The following is a 26,413-nucleotide window of genomic DNA, read 5'->3' as shown; positions in this document are numbered from 1 at the left end:
CAACGCAGTGTTCTAGAAAAGCAGGTAGAGAGAGTGTCAGTTAAGATACATGGTCAGAAAGGAGCCAGCCGGTAACAGTTTAGAAGACCTTCAAGTCAACCGGTAGAGAAATAATGAGGACTTTGAGCCTGTTCCCAAAAATGGCTATCCTAGGTCTGGTTTAATATTTCAGTAAATGCAAAATAAACACAAAGGAGGAACTCAGGAAGAAGAAAAAGAACTTGTATTCAAAATAAAAGTTTTAAATACAAGGTTTGCTAATTTAACAGGTAAAAAAGCAGAGAGGAATAGAATGTATCTCTGCAATTCTGGACTTCATGTATTCCAGAAAATACTGCTCCTGCAAGAGTGTTATCTTAATTTGGTGAACTAGCCTTATTGTGCTCAGGTAAGTAAAATTTCGTCCTAGCATCGGTAGCAAATATTGTTCCTAGAGACAAAGACTCTGTTGTAAGATGGGGATGAGGTTTTATCGCTGCATTTCTATGTTTGTCTACCAAGAAGTAAGTTCTACTGAATTCAATGGGGCTTACTCTCTTAACAGATTGCTAAAGCAAAGGGAGAAGGACATACAATGCCATCAAAAGAAAGGAAAATGAAAATTAGGAACAATAATTATTAGGAGGAATGGAAAGCTAGCTTTAGGCTCAGAAAATCAGGAATGCTATTTTATTTAGATGTTAACAGTAACTATTACAAGACTATTTAAAATGTACATTTGGGTAGAGAAAGGATGCAGATTTCCTCATATTTATCAGAATGAGATTTAGCACAAATGAACATTTCCTTATAAGGTTTGTAGCATTGAAACTAACTGCCATATAGAGGTGATAAATTTTCAAACTATTTTAAGATCAAGACACCCTCCAGAAACTTACATGAGCCAAATAAATACTACTGGATCTCATAAACAAGGGGTTGCGAGGGTAGACTACTGGGAGGCAGCTTCACAGCGAAATGAATTTTATATATTTATTTGATGAAACATTTGTTAACAAGTGGCTGAACTATTTTAACTACGTACAATGAGAGTAAATTTTGTGATACAGCTGGACACATCAATATATGTTTCCTACTTCTAAAAATGAAGGGATCTATTCCTTTCTTAGGCTATTAATTGCATCCATTGTAACATTCTGGCTCAGTTCTCAACTTCTGAACAATGCCACAGGTTGTATGTTCTTAGGATTGCCTGAAGAGATAACAGAAATTCTTTTAGAAGTACATATGAAACCAGAGGTGATAAATAAAGCATGTGCTAATTAATCATCTATGGGTTCTCATATTACACCAATAGCACAACCCTATGAATGTCTATCTATTCAGGGGGGAAATATCCTGCTGAGTTCAGTGAGACTTCCCCTTGGAACATGTGCATAGAATTGCAACCTGAACTATTTTCCAAACACAGCCGAATGACACCTGGTCTTCTCGTTCTGTTTAGGTGCTTTATCCATGTCTTGGAGATTTCCAAAGTGCAAAGCTACTTCTAGAAAGAAACAAGGTACCCACCATAGAGTGATGACATAGCACACTTGCTTCATCTAGGACCAGGATTGCAAAGGAATATAATGTTCATAAGACCATCATTACGTGGAACGAGTGCCAGTATATATTTAAAACAATTGGTTCAGAAGATTCATGGATCTCACTTAAAATAGGGTCAGGTATACACAGTGCTTTTTTCCCCAGCCAGAGCGCTGTTCTGGCACCTTTCAGGTGGGTGCCTTTGAGGGCTGGTGCTCCCCACATCTGCTTCTTGCCTTTGGAGAAGCCCAAAATGAAAATTTCAAACTTTATTTTTCACCTTAAGGAAACCAAGATAAGATGCATATTGGTAGCGCTCTGAAGAGCTGCTAATCTGGCAACTAACTGACATTAGGTTTACATACATATTTACCAGCATGCATGGAAAAGGTTTCTTCCAGTGTAAATAAATGCTCTCTGAAGGGTACGATCAACTTTGAGTTCAGTGTTGAAAAACGGAAGCTGCTTAGCATGTACAAGCATAGGCATAGCCAGGTGGGTGCTAAATCAAGCAAATTTAAAAAACAAACTTAACTAACTGACCAATTGTGCCACAGATAACTTGGTTCTGCCCCCCCTAACATAATGCCTGCCCCCCATAAATCCTGGCTATGCCCATGTGTGTGAGTCTATATTTTTAGATCTATGATTGCACCTAGCTTCTAGCCACAATAGGTCAAGCTATGGGGCAGGGCCATTTCATACAGTGGTGCCCCGCAAGACGAATGCCTCGCAAGACGAAAAACCCGCTAGACGAAAGGGTTTTCCGTTTTCGATGCACTTCGCAAGACGAATCTCCCTATGGGCTTGCTTTGCAAGATGAAAACGTCTTGCGAGTCTTGCGATTTTTTTCCGCTTCCCCCCTTTTTCTAAGCCGCTAAGCCGCTAAGCCTTTAATAGCCGCTAAACCGCTAATAGTGCTAATCCGCTAATCCGCTAATAGGGTTGCTTCGCAAGACGAAAAAACCGCTAGACGAAGAGACTCGCGGAATGGATTATTTTCGTCTTGCGAGGCACCACTGTATTTCCTTTTATTCAATCCATTTCCCATGTAGCAGCGTTGGGCTTTAAGCTTTCCAGGCAGGACTCTACCTTTGCACGTGTGTTCGCATGAGGGGCCTTCCAAGCTGCCCTGAATCTAAGAGAACAGGGAGGCGGGGGCACATTTATTTGACCTGCACCAGGGGGCAGCCGTATCTGTTCAGGGCTGCCCCAAGTCACCCGGCGACTTACTGCAACAACTTCATGGTGAGTTTCGGCATCTAATTTTATTGCAAAAAAAGGCACTGGGTATACAGATATAGCATCTAGGGAGAGGATGCCTTGAGTCATTTTGAATTGTGACTTTTGCAGAATGGTAAGCTAAACTTTGGCATACTGGGCCCATGCCAAACTTCCAGCTCCCAGAAAAGAGCTCCCAGTTGCCTGGTGCTCCCCAGTCTTTTTCGAACTAGAGGACATACCTTGGCAACAGCTCATGGTTAGTGAGGAGGGAGCTGAACCACAAGCTTGGCTTCAGATGACATGCTAAGCCAGACATTGACTTAGATCAGCACAGTGCAGAAATAATAATAATAAAAAAGACTGGAAAAAGGAGCATTTTGGATTTTGAGACAACTACAGATACTGCGCCACACCCCTGGAATTCCAGTTATTGAATTGTAGCAATCTTGATTATTTCCTTGCTGCTGTCTGCTTTATTTATATGCTACTGTGTTCGCAAGGTACTGGTGTTTTTTATATTTTATGGCAACTGTGATTATTGTGAGCCGCTTTGAACTTTGTCCTTGGAGAAGCGGGATATAAGCCAGATCAAACTCCCTTTTGCTTCCCCATCTTTTGCAGAGCCTAGGCTCGCTCCTACAGGTTCCCACCTTCCCAGACTACAAGCCCCGAGATGCTCCCAGGCGCGCCTCGGCGCGTTGCATCTTTGGGAAGCGCCGTCTCCGTGGAGATGCCTGCACTGCGCATCCATTGCGCATCTGCAAACTCGCGTCGCTTCTTCCCCCCGCTTTATAAGGTTGTTTAGGCGGAAATAGGAGCGGGTGTCCTAGCAACAGACAGCGCCTCTCTCTAGCTGGAGTCTGCAAAGTCTCGTTATAAAGCAGCAGCGGCAAGAGGGAGGCAGGATGGCGGTCGGTGCTGGTGGTGCGCCATGGTGAAGGCAGCGGGGACGCACGGTGCGCAAAAGGCGCGGGCATCCTTTTTTCGGTTTGCCGGGTGCAACGGTGCGCTTTATCCCGCGGCTTCAGGATTTGCATTAAGCCAGTGCATCTAAGCAGAAGGGCTCGCTCGCTCGTGTGTGCCTGGCTGTGCATGCAGGAAGAGGCAGGAAGGACTTTTGGGTGCAAAGGGGCTCGGTTTGGGTGGCTGGGGAGACCCGAAGTGCTCGAGGCGGATGATGCTGGAATCCATCCGTGTCACTGGTGAGTAATCACGCTCATTTCTTTCCTTGCTCCTTTAACCCATCCGGTCCTTGCAGCTGCTGACATTCTTCCACCGCAGCAAGGCAGGGTCTGTGCGCGCCCAGGATTTGCAGCCACGGAAAATGGAACTTGCATCCAATCAGAGATAGCATTCTGCACGAGAGTACTTAAAACGCGAGGGTTGTCGCTTTAATGCGATGTAGCAAACTCACTTGGCCGTGGTTAAAATAGAGTTTCTGTTTACAACAGAATAAATATACCCCCCTTGAACAAAGAACCAAATACATAGGCTGTGGAGTAAGATGACTTTTTGGGCAACTGATCTTTCGCTTTTGAGCATGGCCTGCCTTTCTGGAAGGAGATGCCATGATGAAAAATTGCTACTTGTGTTTTTCAAGACTGCAATAAGGATTTCAGTTTTCCTATAAATATTTATGTACATTCATTTCACCATTTTTCTAGCTTGGGTCTGCCAAAGTAAGTTTCGTGTGTGTGTGTGTGTGTGTGTGTGTGTGTGTGTGTGACAAATGTAAAAAGGACTTTATTTTCTGACCATTAAAATCAATAGTAGTGCTCTCATGGAATCATACAGAACTCTGGTGGGAGAAACTACATTTTATGGAGTTTCTTAAATGCTGATGGTTCTTACCATTCACTTTGACATGCTATGTCTGTCCCTCATTTGCAATACTGAAAGGAAAATTGACAAATGAAATGAAAAGTTCAGTAATAATGCAGATATTTTGCCTGTGAATCACGCTTTTGTCTTCACCACTGATTAAAAGGAGACCACCCAAAATGTAAAGGATGAAAAAACACAGCACAGATAGAGACTGCTAGTTGATTTTAAAAAGTGCAAGCCGTAATGCTCTTCAACAGAAAAGGCTGTTGCTAGAGTAATTATTATAGAGCAATAATTGTATAAACCACAGCGGCATAGAGACTACAAGCTAATAATATAGCTACAATAATTTGTATTTATTTATGATAACATGTAAAGTATACAGTTCTGGTGTTGTTGCTATATATATATTTAAAGATAGCTTCCGAAAGACTTCTTTCCAAAGCCATTTTGATATTGGAAAAGCCTGCTCAAACAGGGACAGATGTAATAAGTTAATAGCCCACTTTGACAGGATGTCATTATGATAATTTCAATAATTCCTGAAGTGATTACATGTACAGGACGGCTTTGGGTTGGTAGTGTTACAAAAGCATAACAGTGTTGGAGATGCCAGGGATCTTAAATGGGGCTGATAAATACCAGAGATTCAAAGGGGCAGATAACTCTAGACAATATTTAATTCAAAATTAATTTTGTCTATATCACAAATAGTTACTTCTTTAGAAATCTGCAGCCCGCAGATTTCTAGCCCTCATCATTTTGACAGCTTTGAGATATTTTTTATTTCAAAATCCAGTTTTCAAGGGGCCTTACACCTTCCATCCCTCTTCCCCCATGTGGGGAACTGTACCTGAACCTTGCTTACCTTTGATCTCCTCTCGCAACAAACACTTCTTGTGGAAACAAATAGATTCAGTTATGTAGTTCAGGTAAGATAATCAAATAGAATGTGTATTAAAATAACCTTACTGACTTTTACATAATTTAGTTTGAGCATAGTATTCAAGCTTCCTTGATAGGCAACATACACGCTAAACCTTTAAAGTGCATCTGAAGCACATTTGCTGCCTAAAATAATTTTGGGTACAGCAGTTTGTTAAGGGTTGGCATGAACTGTACCCCTGCAAGTGGTAAACTACAGCACCCAGAATTCTTTGAGGAGGACGTGTGTTCTTCCCCTCCTCTTTCTCCGGCATGGCTACAAGGATTTTGGGAGATTTTTCTTCTGTTTTTGCTGAACCACAGCATGTTGTGTCACCTGTGCCAACAAACTGTGGTTGATCTTAACTATGGTTTGTTTTAAGGGACGCGGGTGGCGCTGTGGTCTAAACCACTGAGCCTAGGGCTTGCTGATCGGAAGGTTGGAGGTTCAAATCGCCGTAATGGGGTGAGCTCCCGTTGCTCAGTCCCAGCTCCTGCCAATCTAGCAATTCAAAAGAATGTCAAAATGCAAGTAGATAAATAGGTACCACTCCGGCGGGAAGGTAAATGGCGTTTCGATGCGCTGCTCTGGTTTCGCCAGAAGCGGCTTAGTCATGTTGGCACATGAACCGGAAAAACTGTCTGCGGGCAAATGTTGGCTCCCTCGGCCAGTAAAGCGAGATGAGCGCCGCAACCCCAGAGTCGTTCATGACTGGACTTAATGGTCAGGAGTCCTTTACCTTTACCTTTTTTATGATTTGTTTAAACATGCCACATTGAAACCATGCATTAAGGAAACAGCTTGCTTCTGCTTTCATTAATCTTATCTATGGTTAATGAAACAAGCCAGCTTTATGAACTGGTTTGAAGTTTCCACTAAACATGGTTAAGAGCTAGCATAGTTTGTCTGGGTTTGAGCGGCATGGCAAGCTGCAGTTGATCTAAAAAAGAAACAAGAGTGCCTGCAGTCCTTGCAGCCACACTGGAGGAGGAGAGGGGACCACACACTTCAGATTCACTGCAGCTTGTCTTCATGGTTTGTTGTGGGATGGGAAGGTACCATATTTTTCGCCCTATAGGACGCACTTAAACTGGTTTGTTGTGGGATGGGAAGGTACCATATTTTTCGCCCTATAGGACGCACTTTTTCCCCTCCAAAAATGAAGGGGAAATGTGTGTGCGTCCTATGGGGCGAATGCAGGCTTTCGCTGAAGCCTGGAGAGCGAGAGGGGTCGGTGCGCACCGACCCCTCGCTCTCCAGGCTTCAGGAAGCTCTGCGCAACCCTCGGGAGAGTTGCCTGCAGTCCCGGGATCAGCGCAGCTCTGTGCGGCCACCGGGAGCCGGGCGCGAAGTCCTGCCCCACTCCCGGTGGCCGCACAGAGCTGCCTGCAGTCCCGGGATCAGCGCACTTCTCCCCATAGCTAGCCCCACAAGCTCGGGGGACAGCGGGGAGGCAGAGCGCGCCTTCCCGCTGTTCCCCGACCTGGTTCTTCCAGCCCCGCACCTGGGGGGGAAATAATTTTTTTTTACTTTATTTCCCCCCCCCCAAAAAAAACTAGGTGCGTCCTATGGGCCGGAGCGTCCTATGGGGCGCAAAATACGGTATTTGTGAAACCATTATTAAGAATCATTTGTGCAGTCCCATCAGTGCACAGTGCTAAGCAGAGTAGATTCTAGCCTCAAGGACATGACACATTCTAAATTTCAACAGCAAGAGAAGCAAGGAGGATACTGAGGAGGATTGAGAGAGGCAAGAGTGCTCTTCAGCATGTGCAGAGTACACTGTAATCACATACCTGCCATTAGGAAGAGGGGCTTTTAAGTTGAGTAGGCATGTTCTGCATGCTGTAGGATTGTGGAGAAAGCCAATGTAGGCCTCATTTAAATTATATTTTGAGCCATCATTCTTTCCCCATCGGAGTTCCTTCCTTCCATTATAGTTTAAAATGGCTCTGTACCACATATTTCTATTTGAACGTAACTTTCCACTTACTTTATGTCTCATGGTGTTCCTTGAATAGCAGGACTCAGTGGGGAAGTTCGGACAGCATGCATAACCATAGTTTAGTGTGACATCGGTGAGCCACCATGAAGCTCTGTCTCCTAGGCTCCCTCTCTTTGACTCTGGGACAGGCACCAGGAGGGTTTGGGAAGCTTTCATTTCGGTTTAAGCACTGTTCATTGAGTCATCTGACCTGACAAAGCCTGGCTACTGTTAACTATTAAACAAGACAACTTTGAATGTGGGTTATGAAGCTGGCTTGTTTTAGAAAAACAGTCAATATTAACTATGTTTTAGGGCTTGGATGAAATGCTAAACTGGTTAATGGCAAATGGAAGTAGACACTTTGAAACACCTCTCAGCTGTGATGGATGAGGGGAGAGCATGGGATCTGTGGCTTGTTCTCATCACATTAAACTATGGCTTAGAGTTCCATTCAAGCAAGACCTTCCCCAGCGGAAGTTGAGAAGTGGCTCTTACTGTGCAATCCTACGCATGTTTACTCAGAAGTAAGTCCATTGGACATTCTTGTTTTCAGGTAAGTGTGCCCAGGATTGTGCTATTAGATCCCCAAAGGGTATTCTGACTTCATTGTTGTCAGGAGATTTTTGCTGATGATTGCTAGAATGGCAGTTTGTCAAGTCCTCTGGTACATGCCAAAGCAAAACATTCTGGGTAAGCACTTTTGGGCTGACGCTGACTAAAATGACCAAATCAGACTTGAACTGTTATGCCCTGTGGTGCTTTGCTAAGCATAAAAGGGAATGTTTCTCAAATTACCCTTCAAGCCAAACTAGCATCACACGTCATCTTGCACATGATTGAGTTTAGCACTTCTTACTCCACCTTTGCAGTGTTTACAGGAAACACGAATGTAAAATATTGCTTCTGAGGTATTTTATATATTATGCATTGCATACAACAGCATGGTATGCTGATCTTACACTCTTTGTCTTGGCAGCTTTGACAGCATTTTAATGCAAGAATTTATGGGGGTAAAGTAATTACACTGAAGTCACAGGAATGAAAGCTTTCACAGTGTTTTGTGTTTGCTGGGAAAACAGAATCTACTACCAGAAATTTCATTATCCCATTCTATGGGGGTTTTGCTTTTGGGCAATGCATTCCATAATTTCGTTCACTGAGAGCAATATAGCCAATTTCACTGGACCTCTTCTATATCTAAATGTGAGCCTAATCTAAAGAAGCCTTTCTCAGTCTTTTTGAACTCTTCCTCCCTTCTTTGGATATACAGTGGTACTTTGGGTTACAGACGCTTCAGATTACAGACTCCTATAACCCAGAAATAGTACCTCAGGTTAAGTACTTTGCTTCAGGATGAGAACAGAAATTGTGCTCCGGCGGCACGGCAACAGTGGGAAGCCCCTTTAGCTAAAGTGGTACCTCAGGTTAAGAACAGTTTCAGGTTAAGAACAGACCTCCAGAATGATTTAAGTACTTAACCCGAGGTACCACTGTACTCTATGTTTCACCCACACATGCCAAAAGAGGATTGAGGCAGTGGTTCTGTTATACACAGCTGTAGAAGTGCCCTCCATCTGATCAACCCAAGCATGGTTTCTTCTACTTGCTTCTGGTCACTGACTGTATTAAAGATATTTGATTTGATTTGGTTTCTTCTACAGAGTCCAGCTCGGGGCAGCTAAATGGTTCTGGAAGTTTAAAGCAAGAAACAGCTGTGCACGGCACAGATTAGCTCCCCACCTCCAATTCCTTTTCCTCTTCAATATCTGGAGCAGTTGCCTTTGAAAAATCTAGTAATGGGCAAGCAGATGGATAAATGTATTCATGTGTTTAATTATTATTTTCAATGTGGAGCTGAAGTATTGCGAATAAGGCTAACAGTTTACAGTGGTACCTCGGGTTACAGACGCTTCAGGTTACAGACTCCACTAACCCAGAAATATTACCTCGGGTTAAGAACTTTGCTTCAGGATGAGAACAGAAATCGTGCTCTGGCGGGGCGGTGGCAGCAGGAGGCCCCATTAGCTAAAGTGGTGCTTCAGGTTAAGAACAGACCTCCAGAACGAATTAAGTACTTAACCCGAGGTACCACTGTAGTGCTGAGCTAGGGCTGGATTCTGTGGCATGTAAGCATGGAATTTCCCTGTGGAGCTGGTCTCTTCCTATGGTTAAGAGACAAGCAAGTCAGGAGTTTTCATCCATTAATCTTAGGACTGGAGTGGGCCAGTTGTTTCCAAAGTCCACTACCTGGATCCAGTTTGGGAGTTGTGGGCTTCTCTTGTACACAACCACACTGTTAAGCAATGTCTTTTCCATTTTTGAGCAGGAGGAGGGAGATACCAGCTCTATTTTTGACGTTTCAAGAATAGCCACAATTTGCTCAACTATTTATTTTATCCAGGAAACACAAGAGGGGAAATTACTTCTGCACCATAGCTTTGGAGAAGCAGGAACTGCCAAATGACACTTGTGCCAGAAAGGGTGGGAAAGGAAGTCCTTCTCTTGTCCCCACTGAGAGGAAATGTTTAGCGCGTAGCATTCTTTCTGTGTAGAACCAAGAGGCAAATAAGGTGACAGTTTTATGACTGTTCCAATAAAGTGGGGAGAACAATTTTGCTTTGCTTTCCCTCTTATCCCCCATCTCTCTCTCACATGGCTGTGCAGAGATATTTGTGGCATGCATAGCTGTCAACATTTTTTAAAGGGAAATTCCCTTATTCCGAATAGAATTCCTCACAAGAAAAGGGGAAAGTTGACAGCTATGGTGGCATGTTCAGGACACCCCATGTAATAGGGAAACATTTCCCAGCTTGAAGGCACTACGTAGATAGATATATTGAAGAACTGTATTCAGTCTCAAAATAGGGGTTTTACCACATAGAATCATAGAGTTGGAAGAGACCACAAGGGCCATCGAGTCCAACCCCCTGCCAAGCAGGAAACACCATCAGAGCACTCCTGACATATGGTTGTCAAGCCTCTGCTTAAAGACCTCCAAAGAAGGAGACTCCACCACACTCCTTGGCACTCCTTGGCAATTCACCACAGGTGAATTCAGGCTTTTGTTTGTATTTAATGTATTCTTAATGATTGTGCATTGAGGTGCCACAATCCAAGCTCTTGGAGATATGTTTGTATCAGTAAGTTATATATATAAAGGTTGCCTTTGTGTGTTTCTATGCCTGCACGTTCCTAGTTGCACAGAATCTGAAAACGTCATTTTTCATTGGATTGCTTTTCCTAGCCCTTTTCTTTCTTCTTAATTTACTGCAGAAAAGCTTCACTGGCCAGAGCAAGAGCTCTCAAAAAAGACAGTCTTGAGTCCGGACGAGTACAATTTCTTTCCTAAGAATGAAAGCAGCAGCATTCGGCACCTGTCCCAGTCAGGAATCCTCAAGGACACATTCACCACAGGGACCAGCAGCTACAACGTCCTTCTGCAGAGCAAAGAGGAAAAAAAGCACCTTTTCCAAAAGCACCCGTTGACCCACCACAAGAGGCACCGGAAGCCGGCCAAGCCCCCTAATGCTTTGCGGGGCAGCGAGCGCCAGAAGATCAAGGCCCCGCCACCTTTGCCCCGGAGCGGGTGGTGCGGCCTCAGCCGGCAGCCCTCCCTCTTCATCACAAGCCCAATACCTAGCGGCATCAAGTTGGCACGCAGTATTTCCGTAACAGGGAGCAGCATTGGCTTGCCCAAGACCAAGGCGAAAAGGCATTCCTTCTCCAGCCTCGCCAAGCCAAAGCCGCTGCAGAGATCCAAGAGCTATTTAAAAGAGGGAGACGCCGCTGGGCGGAAGTTCTGTATCCTCACTGCCATCAAGCCTTCCAACGTGGAGAAGGAGAAGATGAAGTTCTTCAAGTCGGACTTCAGCTACAACCCGCAGTTTGAATATGCAAGCTCTGCGTTGTCCAGCGTGATAGCAAAGCACAGCCAGGCGTCCAGCACATTTCTTAAGCAGGTAAAGGTGCACAGCTCCCAGTGCCATACTGCTTCTTCGCTTTCCCCTTGGGTTTAGGTCTCCTGCTTCTTAAAATTCTAACTTGCTTTGCACTCTTAAAGTCACTCTGCCTTTTGCCCTCCACCACCACCTAAAGACGGGACGCAGGTGGCGCTGTGGGTTAAACCACAGAGCCTAGGACTTGCTGATCAGAAGGTTGGCAGTTTGAATCCCCACGACGGGGTGAGCTCCTGTTGCTCGGTCCCTGCTCCTGCCAACCTAGCAGTTCGAAAGCACGTCAAAGTGCAAGTAGATAAATAGGTACCGCTCCGGCGGGAAGGTAAACGGAGTTTCTGTGCGCTGCTCTGCTTTGCCAGAAGCGGCTTAGTCATGCTGGCCACATGGCCCGGAAGCTGTACACCGGCTCCCTCGGCAAATAAAGCGAGATGAGCGGCGCAACCCCAGAGTCAGTCACGACTGGACCTAATGGTCAGGGGTCCCTTTACCTTTACCTTTATCACCTAAAGAATATTACCACCTTCCAGTTTCCATCATCCCTAACCACTGGCCATGCTGGCTGGAGCTGAGGGGAGTTGGAGTGCTAAGCTGCTCTATGCCATGACCCAAAAGGCAAGAAGAAAGTGACTCATTCTTCAAATGTTGAGTTGGCTTTCAGGAAACAGTCCCCTGCGGTTGTCTTTCCTCCCAAATGAGGAACGGAAGCAAATCCAGGCTTTGGCCTCTTTTACCTCCCAGGCCGAGAGGGCGACGGTTGATTCCTATATTTCATCTTATTTTATTTATTCAAGTTATTGGTTAGAGGGGAGAAAAAGCAAAATAAAGGCGGGACGCAGGTGGCGCTGTGGGTTAAACGCTTCATAAAAGCGTTTTTCTAGTATAACAACAACAACAACAACAATAATAACAATAATAATAATATATTGATGATGAAAGAAATCAGAGAAGGAAATTGTATGTTGATGACTGACTGCCCTGCAGTCAGAATTAGTGGGTTAGCATGTATTGATTTTGTTGTTGTTTAATTAACTTTGGAGAGTTTTACATAATGCATTTTGTTGATTTAGGCAGCACACTGGCTTCTTTGCCCTTGACTTTGACTGAAATGTGGCAGGGACTGGTTAGTAAATAAGGTTGGGTCTGTGCAGATCAGTTATTGTGTAGCCAGAACATTTCAGAAGATAAGCCCTGTTTCCCCCTCATTTCCATTGTGATGCATCCCCTCGGAGACATCCACATCTCCTTAGTTAGAAGCAGCTGGGTTTAGGATTGCAGCCTTCAAACAAGAGCCTTGTTCCTGCAAAGGTGGGCTTCCTCATTTCAGCGGAGGCGATAGCGCCACAGAGACACAGCTTTCCAGTTGCCTTCTGCACTGAGGTGGGTGAGGAAGACCTTGCAAGACCTCCTAAGGGCTGGAGAACCAGTGTCCCTCCAGAATGCCAGCAAGGTGTATTGGTTAAGCGTGTGGGACTGGGAGCTGGGTGACCAAGGTTCGAATCTTCAGTCAGCCATGAATCTCACTGAGTGACCTTGGACCAGTCACTGTCCCTCATCCTAACCAACCTCAATAGGTAATTGTGGGGATTAAATGAGGAAGGGGAGAACCACGCACACCACCTCGAGGTCATTGGAGGAAAAACGGGTGGGATGTAAATGCAATGAATAAATGAAATGTTGCTGGACTCCAGGTCCTATCATCCCTGACCATTGGCCATGCCGGGTGGGGTAGATGGGAGTTGGAGTGCAACAACATCTGCAGGGCCACAGGCTCCCCACTCCTATTCTAAGTGCACATCTGGCTTCCCATAGCCCACCGGTACCAAAGGATCTAGGTTAAGGCTGATATTGATGTCTCATCATCTACAGACATCAAGTTAGAACGATGTATGTTTTCATTTTCACATGGGGAAAAAAAGTTAGGATTGACTGAATGGGTGGTTCACATGTGAAGGTAAGCCATGGTTTAGTGTTAGGAGGAGACACCTCAGCAATTCCAAGAGAAACGTCAGGCACGAACAGTGCCTTTCTCATCCCATGCAGCTGAGAGGAGGACATCTCCCAAATTTGCTTCCAGTTTTCAGCTTGGTGTTAAATGGGGAGAAGGGGGAGAGGCAGGGCATGGATCTACTGCTTTGCTGGAGACCTGTTGAGGCTCATCCGAGTAGCATTAATCCATGGTTTAGCGTTGCATGCAAAAAACCATGTTAAGTTGGCAAATGGATGATAGACAGCACTAAATAAACGACCCAAGTAAGCTGATTTTGCAGGAGCGAACACATGTTCCCACTGACCAATTTCCTTTCCTATCCCCCCTTCAACAAGTCTTCCATATCCTGAATTCCTCAGTCAGCTCAAGTGCTCAGCAAGCCAAAGTTAAATCACGCAAACCTTTCCGAAAAGGTTTTCCTTTGGGAATATTGGATGCGCAGCTTCCTTGTTTGTTTTCGACAGAATACAGTGGATGATGGTATTTCTTTTCCTTTCTACTTCTTGCATGCTGCATAAAGGAAGCCCAGTTCTTATGAAAATCTCAGTTTCACCACAGAGAGGGATTTTCCAGATGACTGAAAACAGAGTTGGTTGCTGATTAATTCTTCCAGTATGTTAAGGCTGCAATCCTATATTCACTTCCCTGCAAGTAAATCCCATTGAGCCCAAAGGGATTTACTTCTGATTAAACATTGGTAGGATTGTACTGCAATTCAGTATTTTAACAATAAGGAAAAGAGCCCACGCATTGAAGATATCTGTTTCGGCAGATGCTTGCATAACCTGACGCTGCTCCCTCAGTGGTTTACTGGATCAAATTCACATTGGCTCTAAGAGTTTTGCTTATGCCAAACTAAACCTAAGGGTGACTTACAACAGAGCAAGGAGAGGTCTTTTTTAGCAACAGGTGGGGTGTGGGCGTGAGGGGATTATATCTTCGCTTTTTCCATAGGCCCTCCTTTTCTCCCTGCTTGACAATGCAAGGAAGAAAAGGATTGTGCTGGAAGATGAAATATTAAAGGGATCCGTCTATTTAAATGAAGCAATTAATTTTTCTCCCCAACAGAAACTGGATCTGTGTAATGAGCGATGGGTGTTCCAAACGTCTGTCAAAGTTCTAGGACTTTGTTAGGGAAACTGGAGAACCATCACTCTGAATTATTTAGGTGACACATTGCAAAGTACATTGCCCTCCTGCGTCACAACAGAGCACAAACTTTCCTGTAAGTCTCTAGTAGATCACAGACATACGTGTCGGAATCTGAAAACGGATGGGAAACTCACGAAATGGAAATCAAAATAGTATTCTTCTACTTGTGCTCATGTCCAGAAATTTAGCATGTAAGCATGGGAGGTTTGGGTGTGTGTTTGGTGTTCCTCTGCCTGTAAAGGAAGCCCTATTCCCCTCAGTGGGAGGAGACAGTATTTTGTGTAAGTCCTTTTGCAATTGCCAGACCGCCTATTCTTTTGAAGTGAATTGTGCAAAGTCCCCATGTGCAAAGTCTCCATGTGCAAAGTCCCCATGTGCAAAGTCCCCATGTGCAAAGTCTCCATGTGCAAAGTCTCCATGTGCAAAGTCTCCATGTGCAAAGTCCCCATGTGCAAAGTCTCCATGTGCAAAGTCCCCATGTGCAAAGTCCCCATGTGCAAAGTCTCCATGTGCAAAGTCCCCATGTGCAAAGTCCCCATGTGCAAAGTCCCCATGTGCAAAGTCCCCATGTGCAAAGTCCCCATGTGCAAAGTCTCCATGTGCAAAGTCCCCATGTGCAAAGTCTCCATGTGCAAAGTCCCCATGTGCAAAGTCTCCATGTGCAAAGTCTCCATGTGCAAAGTCTCCATGTGCAAAGTCTCCATGTGCAAAGTCTCCATGTGCAAAGTCCCCATGTGCAAAGTCCCCATGTGCAAAGTCCCCATGTGCAAAGTCCCCATGTGCAAAGCCCCCATGTGCAAAGCCCCCATGTGCAAAGTCTCCATGTGCAAAGTCCCCATGTGCAAAGTCCCCATGTGCAAAGTCCCCATGTGCAAAGTCTCCATGTGCAAAGTCCCCATGTGCAAAGTCCCCATGTGCAAAGTCTCCATGTGCATTCTGGAGTGCATAGGTGGCTCTACTTGGGGCAGAGATGTTTTCTGGATAATGGGAGACTCGTTTTTGTATTTGTTGTGAAATATCTATACAAACTTCTGATATTGTGCACATTGCCTGTGTATTGGTGTCCAGCAGAGGAAGTGCAAGGGAGCTCTGGCATTGTTGCAGTGCAGGTGGCCAAGGGTGGCACTGCCGGCTGAGCAGGAGTCTCATGACATGAAGGGCCAGTGAGATTCTGCCCAGCTCTATGAAGCTGCCTAGGGCCTCAAGATGATCTGTTTTGGGGAATACCCATTGTCAGGGCTGGAGTCGGACGCAGGGCTCCATTGCCAGTGAAGTTAACTCTTGGAAACAGCATACAACTCAGCAACGCTTCCCAGCAGGTCTTGCCCGTGTGGAGCAGAAGGTCCTTGCCGTCTTCCCTCTCTGACTTGTCCTCTTCCAGATGTATCCCAAGCAGTCTCAAACTGCATCTGTGTACATCTGGTTTTTGTTTTGCCCTCCTCGTCATTCTGCACATTATTGGAGACCGAGGGGGAGGGTAGCTTATCACAGCAGGAAAGGCAAATTCTCTGGATTCTCTGCTTCAGCCTTGGAGTCTGAACTGCTCCCTGTCACCAGCTCTACCTGCTCACTAAGCCCCTGATTAACAGCTTTTGCTCTGTTTTTGTCTCTCGTGCAGGCCATCAAAATCATGGAACTGACTTTGCAAAAGTATGGAAGCTACGAAAATTTTGAGCAAGCCACCGGAGGCAGCCTCCTGCCCAGAAGTCGTATCTGGAACCATGTCAGGAAATACATGATGAAAGAAGGCTGCCTAGGCGAGGTTGGATCACTTGTAACAGCGTTTGTCTGTTGATCGATCTATCGATTTATCAATCAATCTAACATCATAGAGTCAGGGCTCACCCATGCACGCCCCAGTCACATGTCCCAGACTTATCCAGGTTAAGATATCTGGGAACTTTTAGAAGAAAGGAGAGTAGCTTCCACTGCAGCCCTGCAGCACCTGTCACCTGAGGCATCTGCCTCTCTTTGCCCAATGCTAGGGCCAGGTCACGACACATTTCACCTGGACATCTCAGTGGCAAAGGTCATGTCAGCAAGGAGAGAAATCTCACCCTTCACGTAACTGAATTGGCTTTCTAGGCTTTCATTCATACTGTTTTACTTCAGCTAAACCCAGCAGGGGAAAAATATATACAGTGGTGCCCCGCAAGACAAATGCCTCGCAAGACGGAAAACTCGCTAGACGAAAGGGTTTTCCGTTTTGGAGGTGCTTCGCAAAACGAATTTCCTATGGGCTTGCTTCGCAAGACGACAATGCCTTGCGAGTTCCTGCAGTTTTTTTCCTCCCCCCCTTTTTCTAGGCCACTAAGCCGCTTATCAGCTGATCCGATCAGCCGATAAGCCGCTAAAAGCCACTAATAGTGCTAATCCGTCAATGGGCTTGCTTTGCAAGACGAAAAAACCGCTAGGCGAAGAGAATCACAGAACGGATTCTTTTCGTCTTGCGAGGCACCACTGTAATCCATAAGAATTCACCAGTATTCATTGTTCCCAACAGAAATAGCACCTCTGTCACTTTCTTTTCTGTATTCTTGGTTATTTCTCGCTGGATGCTCAGAGGCCGGGTGCCCAAACAGCCCCAGATGGGTCCAGCACAGGATTGCTCTGTCTGGGGCCTATATTGTGCAGTCTGTATTAGACATGGTTGTGACTGGGTGCTGGACTAGTGAATCTTCACTGACCCTTTGCAACAGTCACTTCCTGTTGTATCTGCAGTCCATTGGCATTGCGTTGGGTGAATCGACATCTTGAACTTTTGGTTCATAATGACTCTATATACGTGGTGGTCTTGTAGTGAGGTTAAAGCTTACTGGGAAATTGAAAAAGATGTTTAAAATAACGTTTGTAAAAAAAACCCCAGAAGCTTTCCTTTTGGGAATTATAAGGACAGAACTACCCAAACAGTATAGAAATTTATTCATGTATGCGACTACAGTGGCAAGAATGTTACCTGTCCAAAAAATGGAAAGAAGAAGAAGTCCCAGGAAAAGAAGTATGGGTGCAAAAACTTATGGAATATGCAGAAATGGTGAAACTTGCCAGAAAAATAAGAAATCAAGATAACAATATTTTTAAAGAATGGAAAAGGTTTATTGAATATTTACAAACAAACTGTAAACAGATAAGAACATTGGCAGGATTATTGTAATAACCTGCAGTTTTATAAGAATATATATTTAAAGTAGATGAATAAATGAGCAAATTAAGCTCATTTGGATATGCAGAAAATACTAAAAATAAATTTAAGGAACCATAGAAAGAGGGGGAAAGAAGTCAAGTTCTGAAGTGTTAAAATGATTGTAAAATTATTGAAATGTGTAAAATTGAAAATCATAAATTAAAAAACCTGGCAATGACTCTATACAGAATTGGAAATGTGTTGCTGGAGCTAGGAATGCAAAACCTTTGATTGTTTAAAGGTTTAATATCTCATTTCTCTTCTTTTTTATTCAGATTGTGGTCCATCTCTCCGAAGACTTGCTTTCTCGAGCCTCGATGACGGTGGTGAACGGCCGCCCAACTCTTACCATCAATATTGCCACGGCACGTGAGCATTGGCTGGAAGGAATGCTGAGGCACGAAATAGGTACGTACATAAGGGAAGCCATTGCGCAGATAGGTCATGCAAGTAAGCCCATCTCTAGGCATTTCTTATGCGACTTGCTAAGCCGGATGCTGTTGAGAAGGGTGCTGATAGCTAAGGCCTTTCTTCACCAAGAAGGAATGGCTGAATGGTTATGATCCCAGTCACCTGACAAAGGATGAGGGAGGTCTTCTGGTTTGGAAAACCGGAAGCCGTGGTTTCCATCCAAGGAGGCAGTTCCATCTGCAGATGAGGAGCTGACAAGGGATGGTGGAAACCATGGAGGTCAGGTCAACAGAGAAGTAGCTTGCCAACTGTCAGGGAACTGACATCAGAGCGAGAGGCGAAGGGGAGGCTCCCAGATTCTGCGGGCGAAGGACCCAGCACCAGGGGGAGAAGCAGCTCGGTAGAGGGGGAAGGAGATCAGCGCAACACCAGGGATATGGGGGAAGCGGAGGGAGAGCTCCGGGATTCTTCTCTGGACATCAGTGAGGAGAGCACAGGTCCTCCACTACCCACGCCCTGCCTGCGCAGAAGACTCCCGCGCAGTGAGAGGAGGAGACGACTGGGAGTCCGACAGCTTCTATGCTGGAAGAGGTTTAAGAAACGCCCACAGACAGATTCTGCCAGCGACTGAGACAGCCACGCGGAGATGGGCTGTGCAGTCAGAACGGTTTAACCAAGGCAATTAAGCCTAGAGAGGCGGCAGTTTACGCACGGGTAACTCATACCCATTACACCGACTAAGGACTTTAAGTCCATCACAAGACTAGACCAGGAGCCAATCAGTACTGAGGGATCTTCTGATCAGCATATAAGTTTCTTAAGGGTCTGGGTGAAGATAGTGCAATAAAATAAAATAAAAACCACCTGGTCTCTATCCAACCGTTAGCAGTATGGTGAGAAAAAAAGATTTCAGGAAAGTGCTTCGCATTAAATGATGTCTCTTTCCTTGTTCCTAATGGTATTCTTGTTCTGTAAAGCTCATTGGGCGACAGAGCATTTACTGAGGACGTGATTGGACAGGAAGAGAGCGCTTAACCCTTTGCCCACCCCCTGTCAATTTTTTAACCTCCCTTCCCTCAGCCAGGGGGAAAGTAAGTGTCAGTGACCTAAAAGAAATATTGGGCGATTTGCAGGGGGAAGTCATTAGACACAGGAAGACCTAAGCACATATACACAAGGCCACATGGGTTCTCCTGCGTCTATATTTGGATTACCTCAGTAAATGTGGGGCTGGAATCCTCTGTTTGCCAAGGCAACGCAATTGTGCCCTTAAGCAATGGGTGCAACCCACCAAGTCAAACTCTAGCACAGGATTCAGAAAACTTTTTCAGCAGGTGGCCGGTCCACTGTCCCTCAGACCTTGTGGGGGGCTGGACTATATATTTGGGGGGGGGGGAATGAACAAATTCCTATGCCCCACAAATAACCCAGAGATGCATTTTAAATAAAAGCGCACATTCTACTCATGTAAAAACACCAGGCAGGCCCCATAAATAACCCAGAGAAGCATTTTAAATAAAAGGACACATTCTACTCATGTAAAAACACGCTGATTCCTGGATTGTCCGCAGGCTGGATTTAGAAGGCGATTGGGCTGGATCCGGCCCCGGGGCCTTAGTTTGCCTACCCATGCTCTAGCACAATTCTTACTGACATGAACTTGAGTTCCAGAGGCAGAATGCTTGCCCACAGTCAAAAGAACTTGCATTTGTCATCTCGCACTGTCTTGAGAAGTTCTGAACTTGAGGCTAAATTTGGTTATGCTTGGGTTTTGGGGGTGTTGTTTTGCAGTTTGCAAATATTTGTGGCTAACCTTCTGGCAATGCCTGCATGAGTGTGCGGTTGTCTGAATGCTTTACAGGAACTCATTATCTGAGAGGCATCAATAACAACAGCCAGCTGTGGAGCACCTGGAATGGGCGAAGAAAACATGGCCTCAAACCCATCAACCCCACAGAGGAAGGCCTGGCAAGTATCCACAGTGTTCTCTTTCGGAAAGATCCCTTCCTGTGGAGAGCGGCACTTCTGTATTACACGGTCTACCAAGCGAGCCAAATGTCCTTCCAAGAGCTCTTTCGGGACATTGGGAAGTTTGTCACAGACCCCAACACTAGATGGGACTATTGTGTTCGAGCCAAGAGAGGCTGGACCGATACTTCTGTTCCAGGTAAGTCTTTTCCCCCCCTCCCCTTCGGTTTGAATGTTTTCTTTGAAGCTGTGGTTCTTTAAAAAGGCTCCCTGGAAGCTCCAGAAACAAAAGTTCAGGCTAGGGCAGAAATTGTTCTTACAAGTCTTTAAAAACGGGAGTCATAAAAAGGTAAAAGTAGAAGGAATCTCTGTTGGGAATGAGATATAGGTACAAAAACGATACAGAATATTCAAAATAAAGCTTTGTTAAGTACAGTTGAGATGTTTGAGCTTCAAGACCACCGTAATAGTCATGCACAAATTGCTGACTCACAGGTCACAGAAGGAGGTGGCTCACTCTTTGAACCATTTAAGATGAAATAAAGCGGATTAGACTTCTGTCCAGGTATATACCTGCATCATGTCATAGCTAGTGATCTTAAATGTTTATGCTAGGAGCAGCAGCAAATTTTAGGTCTGGCATGCTCCCCTTATTTTTTTCAGTAGAATTAAGGTGGGTTACATCTTAAACCGGAGCTTTCCAAATTTCTCATGTTGGTGACACACTTTTTAGAGACGCATCATTTCACGACACAGTAATTCAGTTTTACTAGCAAACTGGCAGGCCGCTCGCTCCCTTATTAGCCCCAGGAGGAGTGCGGGGAGCCTTTGTGTGACACACCAACACACTGCAGCCGACACACTTCACGTGTCACGACACACAGTTCGGAAAACTCTGTCTTAAACATTTTACTTAGCTGAGGCATGGATTGATCTATTAATCTCCTCATATGCTAACTTAAGCATATTTACTCGGAAGTAATTCCCACCAAGTTCAATGAGACTTAATATGTTTAGGATTGCAGTCTTACAAGCTTGTGTGTGCTTTGTCAGAAGAAAAGCCTACTGAGTTGTTCCCGATATATATATGTGCGTGTTGTTGTGTAAATATACAAGGATAATTGTCATTTGTGCATTGCTAAATCTTTTGCTTTTTCCTAAAATTGGGCTCGCCACCAATAAATCCAATTACTTTAGGTTGCTTCAGTAAAGACCAGGTCTACTTGGATGGCATCCTCCGGATTCTGAGATACCGACATACCATCGACTTCTGCTTGCTGACTGCTCTTGGAAAGGTGGGTGAAATTGCTGAGTGGAACACTGATCTATAATAGATCAATCACGAATCATAGATTTTCCTGCCAACAGTGTACTCTTGAAGATTTGAGAACATGGAAGTGCAAGTGGGAGATGCATAAGCCGGTTTATAAGCCAGGGGCGGATTTACGTCCATTGGAAAGAAGTGGGTTGGATTCTGACTCTGCTTCTAGCACTGTATCTTGGTCTCTTGGGCCATACCTAAGTTGGCCTAAAGTTTCCCCACTTTGCATGGTATCTGCCTTTCCAAGGTTTTCTTCCTGTGCTTTTGGTTTAGTGCTAAAGTGCCGAACTAGGGCGTGCAAGGTGGCACTGAGTCCACGTTTGGAGAACTAGATGCTTGCGCTGCATTGAACCCTCTTTTTCTACTATCCAGGTCTCCTATGAGGATGTGGATCGCCTGAAGGATTTAGGAATGATTGAGAACATGAGGGTGCCACACTTCTTGCAAGACCACGCGAGGTACATGGAACACCTGGAGAAGATCATGGAAGTCAACGAGCTGTCTGACACGGAGCTTAGGCTTCTTCTGCCCTAAACCGCCACTCTTTTTTTGCTTGACGCCTGCGTCATTTATACCAGACTGGAACGCAGTGAGTCCTGACTCACAGAAGTGGAATAACTAACCTTATTTTTGATGCCTGGCAAAAATCTATATTCTTTCAACCTGCTTCTCTGGTGGTGGTAGGTTTTTTTCAGGGGGTAAAATGCGCAGGTGCAGTCCAGAAGTTGTTTACGTTCAAAGGAAAAAATATGCTCCTTTCCACCCCATTCTCAAGATATATGAAAGATTTTGTAAATTTTTGAGATTAAATTATAGCTGGAACTCGCGGATTAAATTATAGCTGGAAACATCCTTTATGAAATTCTTTGTGTAGATTCTTTCACTGTGGCGTTTGCCAATTCTACAGGCTTTTGAATGATTTCCTTCCTAGCATATTGCTATTTGCAACATAATACTTAAATGTTTTAGAATGTAGCATTTTCTAATTTGTTGACCCCATTCACTTGTTGGTTGGTTTCCGGGTCGTGCAGTATTATAGCTAAGCAGTTTTCTGAGGGTTAAGTAATTTGCTTATACACTTTACTATGCCAACTGTTCTTTGAATTCATCTTCCATGTTTCTGGCATCTTCTGCTGGAGAAAGACACGTGTATTTCTCAGTTCTAATATAGAAAAGTTGACTACATTACCCTGTTAGGCTCCATTCATGTGTTAGCTAAGATTCTTCATCAATGATCCCCTAATAAAGGGGCTTTTAGTTGTGGGGTCAGCTTCTTTACACCCTGATTCTGTGTCAAAACTGACACATCATGACTCCCAGTGTGGTGTTGTTTCTGAGGACAATGTGACCTGACTTTCAAAGCTCAAGGAAATCTGTGCTTCTTAGCTGTGGCAATTGGAAGACTGCCTTGGAAAACCAGGACACTACAGGCAGCCTGGCTCCATGGGATGCAACTCTGGCCATAGTTTATAATCTTTAATCTGCATGCATACCCTTCAAAGGTCTGGTTGGAATTCGTTGGAACGTTCCAAAAGTAGGTGGTGCAAAAACTAGGTTGTGGTGAAAGTTCACAGGGCAGTTGCAATAGTATAGTCCTGTTGACATCAATGATTTCCCCCCCAATATGCATTTCAATAACGGTGGAGTATATGTGAAATGGTAAAAGGTGCTTTCTCCCATTGTTCATAATACTCCATTAGAGAGCTCCGTAAGAGGATTTCTCACATATTTTGACACATTTTTTTTGAGCGTGCATCAAGAGGAAATCAGGAAGGAGAGTGTTTGGAATTTCATACAGTAAGATGCAGGTATCACAGATCGTTATAATTCTGCGGAGCAAAATATCCATTTTCTGTATTCTGAAAATGCTTCATTAATCCATATAGGAAACGTGCAGATATATAAAGATATGTAATTCATGACCCTTATATGTATAATGCTTTTCTCAATGCAGATATAACTTCATCGGCAGTGGCACAACCTTCCTTAGCAACTAGTTTTCTACCTGCCAGGTTCAATTGCTGGTTTTACCAGTTTAGCACCTCCTAGGCGCAGGCCCCAACTCCACCTATTTTGCCTTTACACCATCACTCCCTCACCCTTTAAAAAAACCCCACAACTGGCTCCTTTCCATTGTTTCCTGACCATTATATTGCCCTTTAGTAAGACCTGACTCTGTGAAGCTTCTGTTCATGTTGCTGATGCTGGATGAAGGCATATCCTCATGTAGGGCCAACAGCTGGAGTGGCGGGGGCGGGAAGCAACAGAAGTGCTCAGGATCCATCCTAAGCATTTTGGTGCTCAGGACCCATCTACAAGCACCATAAAGGCAGAACACATTTCTCTTCTGCATGTCCAGATCTCTCAACTACCACAATGCCGTTTTTGTTTCTTAAAAAAGAGGTTTTCAAAATATGAAGAACCCCAGAGGAATACAGTAGAGTAGAATCCCCAAATCCTTCCACTCTTCTACAGAGTTGCTTGCATTTTTTTAAAAAAGAGCCTGGAACTCATTGATGCAATAATGGCATAACCACCCACCATGAATTCAAGCACTGTGAAGACCACTCCTGTTTTACAGTTATAAAAATTGGCTTCTAATCTTATAGCCTGTCATGAAAATCTCATTTATCATGGGCATTGGGGGGAAAATGAATATTTTCCAATTTAATATTATACGTTGAGCTAGATGCCTGGATGTAGTATTCTGCAGTGGGGTGATGAAGTACAATTTTTAACCAAAATATTTTACAAAACATGGGCCAAGAAAACATACGGCAGCCTCAATTTTCTATTGTTAATACAGTTTCTGTCTTTCCTTCATTGAATTCAAGGGCCTCCTGTTGCTGTAAGTGAATCTAACTCTCATACAGACGGTTCTATTTTGAACAGATTCCTATTCCCCACAGATGTTAGCTTTCATGTTGTCTGCGTAAATCAGCTCCATAACTTAGTGGATGTCACATGGCTGTACGATTAACACAAGTTAACACATCAGCAGCCTTATACATGTATTAATCAAAGGAACAGAGCTTAAATAAGCTTAGTATAAGCCTCCACATCAGTATTTACTGGGTTTTTATAGCCATGTGGGCAATAGGTTGCAGGATATTGTACCAGAAGTTACTACAGCATGAGCATTAGTAACTTCATAGTATGCTGGGGTAACAACTTGAATGATAACATGTTTAGCGCATTAGCGGTTTGTACACTCCTGCCGCCTTGGATGTTTACCAAATACGTTGATGTATAATTTTAATACAAAAGCCTTTGTCTCGAGAAGATTGCCGAGTACTGTAAATAGCCGCAACAGTAATTATCTGTATTTCAACCAGCACAATGGTTCCTGTATACTATTTGTACCTATCTAAACCTTAGCTACACGAGGTGGATTCACACATTCATGTGCTGTACCTGATCTGTGGTCTTTTCCGTAGCATAGTTGCTGTTAACTTCTAAACAATTGTATACTGCCCCTCATTTTAAAAAATCAAGAGCTGTTTACAACAATTAACTGCACATGCGGCAATGTGTTGCTGTTTATGGCACAGGCAGAAATCATCCTCATAAGACAAACAGAATAACTATAGTACATAAAGGTACAAACCCTGTGTTCTGTCAATGCAGTCATCTTATTTGCAGTCGACAGCGGGCCTTACCAAAAATTGCTAGTGCCATTTAAATGCTTGCTATTCACTTCACATTATTCCTAACATGTTACGATTAGTTCAGTGCAAGTCACAATTCTTGAAGTCAGGAAATCACATGCCCAGCAAAAAAAAAACCCACCTCAGGCGATTTTTCCAGCACCAATGTTGTTATATAAAGTGTTGTAGATTTGTAACGGTGCTTTTGTAAACCTTTTGGGATTTTTAAAAATTGTGACAACCTGTTGTTAAGTTCCAAAATAAATAAGGGTTGTATTGTATGTGTACGGGTCTCACCAGAAAGTCTCACGCTGTTTATTTATAATTGACAAGACATCTTTGCTATTAGATCTGTAGCTCCTCTAAAATTTAATGGGGGGGGAAACTTCAGAGTTTCAGTAAAGAGAGAAATTATACCTGCATTTTATTGGTGGAGAAGCCTTATACTGCTAACTCAATAACAAGTGTCTCTAATAATAATAATAATAATAATAATAATAATAATAATAATAATAATAATAATTTTATTATTTATACCCCACCCATCTGGCTGGATTTCTCCAGCCACTCTCCACGCTCTTTACCAACAACAGCTGCCCTGTCATCTCTGCTTCATTCAAACATACAAATATGTCTCCAGGAGCAAGTTTATTTCAGGCCAGCTTAGTGCTTTGGTCCACTGGGTGGCTACTGATAGATAAAAAATTAAATGAGTCTTAAGTACCAGCTATATGCCCTATATGCTGGCTGGTAGTGCCTTGCTTCTCCCCCCCCCCCCCAATGCCACTATCTGTATTGGACAACCCCAGTTTTTGGACGCGATTTTTGAGTCAAAAAACCTTGTCCAATACATGGAAAACTACGGTATTTTATGCCAACCTATGCCGGTGGCCAAAATAAACGTTTTACAACGCTCTCTTTTATGCCTCTGAACCATGGGTAGGCAAACTAAGGCCCGGGGGCCGGATCCGGCCCAATCACCTTCTCAATCCGGCCCGCGGACGGTCCGGGAATCAGCGTGTTTTTACTTGAGTAGAATGTGTCCTTTTATTTAAAATGCATCTCTGGGTTATTTGTGGGGCATAGGAATTTGTTCATTCCCCCCCCCACAAAAAATAGTCCAGCCCCCCACAAATTCTGAGGGACAGTGGACCGGCCCCCTGCTGAAAAGGTTTGCTGACCCCTGCTCTGAACCATCTAGTTTTACTTTTTAATCAAGAGATGAGCACATCTAAACATCCTATAGTAGACATAATCTTCCTACCCCAAGACACCTCTGCCCTTCAGTTTTGGGAGGCAC

The 26,413-nt window shown here is 44.2% G+C and overlaps 1 protein-coding gene across 2 annotated transcripts; it reads left to right on the top strand.

Annotated features, from left to right (window-relative positions):
* Positions 1-18: 18 nt before the first annotated feature.
* On the top strand, positions 19-25,394 carry MATCAP2 (microtubule associated tyrosine carboxypeptidase 2). Of its 2 annotated transcripts, XM_083468822.1 has the most exons (8): positions 19-388; positions 1,445-1,504; positions 10,761-11,446; positions 16,201-16,344; positions 18,042-18,174; positions 20,039-20,344; positions 21,343-21,440; positions 21,839-25,394. In XM_083468822.1, the coding sequence occupies exons 2-8, from the start codon at positions 1,456-1,458 to the stop codon at positions 21,998-22,000; spliced, it is 1,578 nt and encodes a 525-aa protein (XP_083324948.1). In that variant the 5' UTR covers positions 19-388; positions 1,445-1,455; the 3' UTR covers positions 22,001-25,394. The 2 variants fall into 2 exon arrangements, with proteins under 2 accessions (XP_083324948.1, XP_083324949.1); XM_083468823.1 differs by lacking the exons at positions 19-388; positions 1,445-1,504 and adding an exon at positions 3,519-3,953.
* The last annotated feature ends 1,019 nt before the right edge of the window (positions 25,395-26,413 follow it).

Source organism: Podarcis liolepis (assembly GCF_965112155.1).
Source record: "Podarcis liolepis genome assembly, chromosome: 12".
In the NCBI taxonomy this organism is placed as follows: Eukaryota; Metazoa; Chordata; class Lepidosauria; order Squamata; family Lacertidae; genus Podarcis; species Podarcis liolepis.
Note: the sequence above shows the minus strand (reverse complement) of the source record. Positions and strands in the feature narration are given on the sequence as shown.